Source organism: Suricata suricatta, chromosome 1, assembly GCF_006229205.1.
Source record: "Suricata suricatta isolate VVHF042 chromosome 1, meerkat_22Aug2017_6uvM2_HiC, whole genome shotgun sequence".
NCBI lineage: Eukaryota > Metazoa > Chordata > Mammalia > Carnivora > Herpestidae > Suricata > Suricata suricatta.
Genome location: NC_043700.1, coordinates 189,746,401 through 189,754,488, shown reverse-complemented (window position 1 = coordinate 189,754,488; position 8,088 = coordinate 189,746,401). Strand labels below are relative to the sequence as shown.

Sequence of the window (8,088 nt, the reverse complement as noted above, 5' to 3'; positions counted from 1 at the left end):
AGAAGTGTCTGTTTATGTCTTCTGCCCATTTCTTCACTGGGTTATTTGTTTTTTGGGTGTGGAGTTTGGTGAGTTCCTTGTAGATTTTGGAGACTAGCCCTTTATCTGATATGTCATTTGCAACTATCTTTTCCCATTCTGTCAGTTGCCTATTAGTTTTCTTGATTGTTTCCTTTGCCATGCAGAAGCTTTTTATCTTGATGAGGTCCCAATAGTTCATTTTTGCTTTCATTTCCCTTGCCTTTGGGGATGTGTCAAGTGGGAGATTGCTGCGGTTGAGGTCAAGGAGGTTGTTTCCTACTTTCTCCTCGAGGGTTTTGATGGTTTCCTGTCTCACATTCAGGTCCTTCATCCATTTTGAGTTTATTTTTGTGTAAGGTGTAAGGAAGTGGTCTAGGTTCATTCTTCTGCATGTTGCTGTCCAGCTCTCCCAGCACCACCTGCTAAAGAGGCTGTCTTTTCTCCATTGGATACTTTCCTGCTTTTTTTTTTTTAAATTAAATAGTTTATTATCAAATTGGTTTCCATATAGCACCAGTGCTCTTCCCCACAAGTGCCCCTTTCCATGGGGACTTTGAACCTGCCCTGACTCATTTTGTGTCATTTTACGACTCTGCTCTCCACGAACAGCCCCATTTTCATGATTGGGCGATGCTGTAACCTCAGGTGCTGAGCACTGGGGGAGGAACGGCGAATCGTTTCTCAGACCAAATGTGTAAGCAGCGAAGGAATAAACAATCCTAAGTCGCAGTGAGTGTCATGAGGAGGCACCAATGGGACTGGGACAGAGACCATGTGTGTGTCTTTGGGCAAGACTCTTATTTGCTCTGAGCCTCAGTTTTCCCATCTGTAAAGTAGGAACAGTACAGTCTACTTGGCAGAGTGGGCATGAAGAGAGATCGTGTGAAGCACTCTGTACTGGGGTTCCCACTTGGAGGGACCATGTGCAGGCAGCTGTCAAGAGGGTGGCTACTGTCTAGCTCTGTGGCCTTAGGAGAGGACACGTACATGTACCTCTTTCGGCACATGAACACTTTCCCAAGTGCTTTATAGATTTAAGTCAGGAGGTACTCCCACGGCCAAGGTGCCCTCATTGGCCCATCTCCAGCGGAAAAGCTCAGGGGTTACGAGTCCTGCTCAAAGACACAAGCCTAGAAGTAGCTTTCTAGCTTGGCCTTCTCTGCATGTAGCAGCCTGCCTGAGCCGGGCTGGGATTTGATGCTGGCAGGGGGCTCCTGTCCCCAGCCGCTGCAGTCACCACCCCGGCTGGAGGGGGGCAGGGAGCGCGTGCACATGTGCTGCTGGGAATATGGACGGCACGGGGTCCGGCACACCCAGGCCCTCGGTGACTCGGTCCCCCTTGTGTCTGGAAGGCTGACCCTCCATGTGCGGCTATAAGGCTGTGTGTATTTAGGAAACCCAAGGTGCTCTGGGCTGGCTGGAAGGGCTGGGAGCAGTGGTGGGAGACTGGGTGGGGGGGAGGTCACTTATGCTGCGGTCCTCAGTGAACGGGGACGCAAGTGGTGGTGGCGGCGCCGGGTCCCATGCTTTGGGGAGGCCAACCCAGCAGGGAGAGGCAGGGGTGAGGCCTGGCTGCAGATCCCTGGTGGGCCGTGCACGCGGCAGCTCCCCTGTGTCAACAGCCAGTGACGTGGGCTGTGAGGACCGAGGGCCAGGCAGCTGGCGGAGCCTTGCTGGCAGCTGGGCAGGGCGTGGGTTTCATGGGTGCCAGCTCTCAGGTCGGAGGACATGGTGGGATGCCAGTGGAGGCTTTGGGCTCGGGCTTGCAGCCTGGGAGGACAGGGCCGGGCCTGGGGTGGGGTGTGCCAAGGCAGAGGGAGCACTCAGCCCCAAGGGGAGGGCCTGGACCCTGGAGGCTCAGGTGGTTGGCCCCTGGCCTCAGAAACGGGCTCTCACTAAATGCAAGGGTCTGAGTGGGGGCGGGGATGTGGGCTGGGGCAGGGCCCAACCGAACAGGCCCCCAGACAGGCCAGGTCCTTCATCCACTAGATGTGAGGTTGATGGCCGGGACTCAGCCCTCCCCCGGGCCAGCATTTCCCATTAGCGCACCTCCTTCTCCCAAAGCTTGAGTTTTCATCGAGGAAACTGAGGCTCCCAGGCATCAAAGAGCTGGTCTGGGCCACACCGGGGGGCTGGGGTGCACGGCCCTGGCGTCTGCACACCCGCCCTGCCGAGGGAGGGTCCTCCCGTCCGCTGCGGGTCACTCGGCCCGTAAGCACCTCCCGTTGAGCACATTCCTGACGGTGACGGTGGGTCATACTCGGGGAGCCTCAGTCAGCTGAGCACCTGCGCGGGTCCCCGGGGCCACGTCGAAGTGTCTTAGTTGGCTCCGGCTGCTGTAACAAAATCCCACAGATGGGGGCCAGGGGGAGGGGATTAAGTCGCAAACACTCATTTCTCACAGTTCCGGAGACTGGAAGTCAGAGGTCAGGGTGCAGGGCAGAGGAGACCCATCCTGGTCGCAGGTGGGTGCCTTCCCGCTGTGGCCCCGCAGAGGCGAGCTCTCCAGTGTCTCTGGTTACAGGGCTGCTAATCCCGCCCTGAGGGCTCCCTCCTCAGGCCCGATCACCCCCTCTTCCCCCAGAGACACCCTCTGAGTACATCACACAGGGGTTGGGATCTCAGGGCGCAGATGCTGGGGAAGCACAGACATTGAGGGCCTGGCACAGAGGGACCAGGACGGGCGCAGGGATGTGGGGGGGAGGTGCTGCCCAGCCCTCTGCTGCGCTGGCGTCTGCATCCGGTCCTGCCCTGGGCATCTCTGGCCTTTCACGTGGCCGCAGTGTGTTCCTGCAGCTCTGCTCTCTCCCTCCAGCTCCAGCACTGGTTCTAAAGTGGGGCAGACCCCTGAGGCCACCTCGGCCAGCTTCCCCACAGCGAGGCAAACACGGGGGTCTCGCCATCCCCCTGCCTTTACCTGGGGTGCGAGCAAGGGGAAGGCAGGTTCCTTCCTTGGTTTGGATTCCTAAACACCTCTCAATTTCACCCGCCCCTCGAACTTGGCTCTCGTGGGCCGTGTCCCTCGCCCCCAGTCCCAGGACACTGATATTTTTTTCCAGCTTCTGCCAGGACCTCAGCTGTTGACGTTTCCCAGCCAAGAATCAGATGCCTTTCTTTGTGGTTTCTATCCAAGTGTCATCCCCTCCTTGGATGCTCTCGGGGCCAGGGGGAGCTGGAAAAGGGGTCCCAGGGCTCACCCCGGACACGGCCCCGGAGAGGGTGCAGGCGTGCCCTCCTGCCCGGGCCTGGACCACCTCCCCCAGGGTCTGGCCTCTGGTCCGCTAACAAATGGAAGGTCCCATCAGAGAACTAGATGAGTGGGCTTGCAGTTCCTGGGGCTCCGAGGTCACTATATTTTCTCCTGGCACAGCAGTACCAGGCAGACGAAGATGTCCCAGGCCCCAAAGGATTGCCAGCCTGTGACCATGGTGCTCACCCCTCACCTCCCTGAGCGGTTGGTTCTCTTGGGCCAGGGGCTTGCTGTCCCTCCACGGGGCTTGGGGAGGTTTCAGGGAGCCCTTGTGTCAAATGTCCACACAGACTGTCACATATAGGCACTCACAGAGCACCGGGGTCCCGGGGGAGGGGAGAGGGGGGAGGGCAGGGCTTGGCAGGCCGCCAGTGGGGAGTTGCAGGGATCCCGCAGCCCTGGGAGGGGGCAGGAGACCCCGCAAGGGGCTGCTACCTTCCTCCCTCTTGCCCTGCGCTTTCCTCTTCCCTCCGCCTCCGGGAGGCGCTCTCGCTCTCCCTGCGCATCATCAGTGAGACCTGTAGACCGGCTTCCTGGAATGGCATCGTGTCTTCACAAGCAGCCAGGGCTCTGAGCCCTAAACTCCCCTAATTCATTAAATCGGCGCCCCCCGCCTCCCAGCCTGGACCTCCAAGGACCCAGGAAATTATTTTCTCTTTAGCGCTTGCCTTTTATGAAATTTAGACTCTTCCCCCAAAAGTTTCCACGGGGGAGAGTCAGGGGGTGAGCGCTGCTCACGGGGCAAACATTTGTCTGCCACCCCGTGTGGACGCCTTAGTGGACCTTCATTCTCATTGCATCCTGAACCCCCCGCCAGGAACCTGTTAGTGCCTCTGTTCTGCAGGTGGAGAGGGTACGGCTCAGGGTCTGGGCGTCTTGCTTGGCCAAGACAAGGGAACGGCAGAGGCCAGATTCAGCGTGAGAATGCCTGGCTCTGAGCCTCTCCAGGCTGGCGGGCCGAATGCAGGGCAGGAAGGAAGGAGGGTCTCTAGATTCCTGATCGTGTGGTGAATCCACTGCCTTCCGGCAGGCGGTGGGATGGATCCGGGGCTCCTCGGGACACAAAGGTCAATGAGACCTCGTCCTCATGGCGAAGGGGTCAGCATTGCATGGACTCACGCGGAAGCCGGGTGCAAGGGAAAGTGTACAGTTAGGGCGGAGGAGATAGATTTGATGGGGAAGATGCTTCCCGGGGGAGACACACACACCACGCCTGGATGGCTACAAAAGGGTTGTTGCAGCCAGAAAGACAGAGCGAAGGCGGTCTGGGCTACACGTGAGCAGGCGTAGGGCTGTGAGCGGTGCCGGGGTTGGGAAGGCACGCGGTGTCCCCGGGGATGAGCTCAGCACGCCATGAGCGTGCTGCAAGAAGAGGCAGCGTGCCTAACACAGAAGGTTCCAGCAAGTGTGGTGTGATTGGATTCGTGTCCGAAGGTGGTCGAGCCGTAATCCGTGCCCTTATGCATTCACCGCTGGGTTGGCCCGTCTATTTTAGAGGGGACCAAGAGCCCATGGCACAGCACAGGGGGCTCTGTGAGAGGCGGGTGGTTGGTCTCTGCTGGGTGAAGTCAGGGAAGACTTCATACAGGAGGGAACATTTGGGTTGTGACATATACACAGAAGTTCACCAAGGAAAGAGAGAGAGGGCAGGGGTCTTCAGGGAGGGGACCTGTGACATAAATACTGTGAGGACACGGTGATGGGGAAGCAAGGTATCACAGTGACACTGCACACGGGGCCCCTGCCCCACCGGAAATGCCAAGGAGGAGGCAAGGGCCAGGCTGCTGGTCTAGAACCTGGCCTGCCGTAAAGGTCCAGCCCTGCTCTTGTTAAACCCATCAGGGCCCGCCGGCTCGCTAGCCTTTTATAGACCCTGTGTGGTCGTGGGACCCAGGAGGACAGGCACCCCATCTAAGCAGTGGTGCAGGGGACTCCGGTTCAAGGCTGACCTGAATTCCTGGGCGCCGGAGCCAGCGACCCCGGGGACAGCTCAGCAATCGGCTCGTGCAAGCTCCTGGAAACTTCGCCGTCCAGCTGCCCTCATTCCCCCCACTCCACCCCCCCCCCACTTTTAACAGCAGTTTCTAAAACACATTAATCACAGTCTCCATTTGGAGATTTAATTTGAGCAGAGGAAATGCAATGGCCTTCCTGCACCTGTATCCCATGGAGCGGATCCTGGACTCCTTTGAGGGTCATGGGCAGAGGGGGGAGGGCTGGCTCCAAAAGGAGAACGTGCTTCGCACAGTGAGGGGCTTGCGACCTGCCCCCTCCTGGTCGCAGCCCTTGGCGGAGGCTTTTTCTCCTGGGTCAGCGGAATAACTGCCGATGTGTCTTTTCTTCCAGGCCAGCACCCCCCTGGCCGTCGAGTCTGAGACAGCAGCAGCTGTAAGAGGTCAGTGCAATTTTCTGTTAGCAGTATCTGTGTGCTCGGACACGGTCTGAGCCAGCAGGACCCTCCGCCAGGTGCGCCAGGGTCAAGGGCAGACTGCGAGGGACCGGCCCCGCTCTCTCCCCCTCCTGCCCGACTTGGTCCTGCCTTCTTGCACCCCAGTGTAAGGAGAACACGGGATGGAAACACTCCACAGAAGTGGCCGGACTCCTCAGCCCTGTGGTTTCATTCCTGGCAATCCATCCTAAGGAAACAATTCTCTGTGTGGAAAAACGCAGCAGACAGCTGTATTCATACGGGCGCATTGCTAATAAGGAAAAGCTGTGCAGGGCAGTGGGACCTCTAACGTTGTTAATGAACCCAAATATTATAAGTGAAATATTGGTCACTTATAATCACGCTGCTGAGCACCATGTGATACCATGGAAATTATGATATTCTCCTAAATTTTCAAAGGATAGGGAATAGAATGTATTGGATGATTACAGTGATGGAGCTACAGGCTAGCTCACAATCCATGTGAGTGGCGCCCTAAGCAGGCAGACGAACGCAGATTCTAACAGTGGTTACGTAGAAAGATTATAATGGGTGATTGCTTTTCTGCCGTTTATTATTATTAATTTGAAGTTCGTTTTCATTGTTTTTATTTTTGAGAGAGAGAGAGAGACAGAGTGTGAGTGGGGGGAGGAATAGAGGGAGAGGAGACACAGAATCCAAAGCAGCTCCAGGCTCTGAGCTGTCAGCACAGAGCCCAACGCAGGGCTCAAACCCACAAACCCTGAGATTGTGACCTGAGCCGAAGTCGGAGACTCAACTGACTGAGCCACCCAGGAGCCCCTGTCCTGTTTATTATTAAGAAGGAAATTGAGATGCTACCTGGGCAGGCGGTTAACTGCAGCGTGCTCTCCGCATGGGGAAAGAGATTTGTTTAAGCTCTGTTCATTTCGGGTGCTCAGTAGAAACATGGAGAAAGTGAGGCGCCTGAGTGGCTCAGCTGGTTAGGCCACAATCATTGGCTCAGGTCAGGACCTCATAGTTCCTTTTTTTTTTTAAATGTTTTATTAATTTTTGATACAGAGCGATACAGAGCATGAGAGGGGGAGGGTCAGAGAGAGAAGAAGATACAGAACCGGAAGCAGCTCCAGGCTCTGAGCTAGCTGTCAGCACAGAGCCCGACGCGGGGCTCGAACCCACGAACGTGAGATCTGACCTGAGCCGAAGTCAGAGGCTTAACCGACTGAGCCACCCAGGCGCCCCTAGGACCTCATAGTTCTTGAGTTCAAGCCCCACGTCGGGCTCTGTGCTGACAGTGTGGAGCCTGCTTGACATTCTCTGTGTCCCTTTCTCTCTGCCCCTCCCCTGCTCACTCTCTCTCTCTCTCAAAATAAATAAACATTAAAAAAAAAGAAACATGGAGAAAGTGTGGATGGCATTGTCTCTAGGTGAGGCAGCTGCTCTTGAGATCTTCTTAGCTAGCCATTCATATTTTGTGCTTACAGCTGTGCAGTCTTGGATGAGTCAATTAACCTCTCTGAGCCCCAGAGTCTTATCTTTTAAAGGAGGATAATATGACCTTTCTCGGGAGTGTCTTTGTGCCTGACCCAAAAAGAGAGATCTGTTCTCGGTCCTCATCTGGCCGGGACGGGCCTGCCCTTCGCGTCCTCCTAGCAGCCTGAGTTGGCATCTGTTTTCACAGTCGGAAGGGCATTAACCCCACTTGGTTCTTTATCTGCCACTAATCTGTGCCAGTGTCCTTCCTTCTGTGGGCTCAGCATCCTCAGACATGTGCTAGACTGACTGAGTTGCTTGTTCCTTCAACATTTCTGGAAGGCGACTGCGTACCAGACTTGGGGGGGGGGGGTTGCGGGGTTTACAGAAACGGGTCAGCTTGCAGAGGCGGGGGGGGGGGGTCCCCATGCGGGATGACCTGGCGGCCACGAGGGAAGGCTGGTGGAGACGGTGGGTCTCTAGGATGCCCACGACCGTGACGGGACCACCAGAGGGGTGTGCACGAGGCACTCGAGGTTCGTGGGCACCCGAGAGGGCCTGTGTCACGGGCACGCGGGGATCTGGGAATGAAAGAGGATGGAAAAAGTTATTCCAAGGCTCAGAGACTTGTGATTTTTAGAGCAGATTTCTGGTCTGAGGCTTGACTGAGAGTATTCTTTTCTAGCCCAGAAATACCTCCCAAAGCCCCACACGGACAGCACCATCATCCAAAGACCTCTGCATTCAGAGCCCTGGGCTGTTCCCGAGGCTGAGCGGCCAGCACCGAGCACAGCTAGACCGGATTCTCCACAGGTGAGAGGACATCCGTCATCTAACTTCTCAGATAAACTTTTTTTTTTAAGGCTGTAACACACAGGGGAAAAGGCACACGTTGGAAGGGTACAGATCAATGGGCTCTCATGGAGCGAGACCCAAA

The 8,088-nt window shown here is 56.4% G+C and overlaps 1 protein-coding gene across 1 annotated transcript in view; it reads left to right on the top strand.

The window, feature by feature from the left end:
- C1H4orf50 (chromosome 1 C4orf50 homolog) overlaps positions 1–8,088 on the top strand; it is a 53,338-nt gene that overhangs the window by 42,784 nt on the left and 2,466 nt on the right. Inside the window, exons 14-15 of the mRNA XM_029952460.1 lie at positions 5,618–5,666; positions 7,837–7,964. Of these exons, the coding sequence (XP_029808320.1) occupies positions 5,618–5,666; positions 7,837–7,964 (177 nt within the window). The remainder of the gene's footprint in view (positions 1–5,617; positions 5,667–7,836; positions 7,965–8,088) is intronic.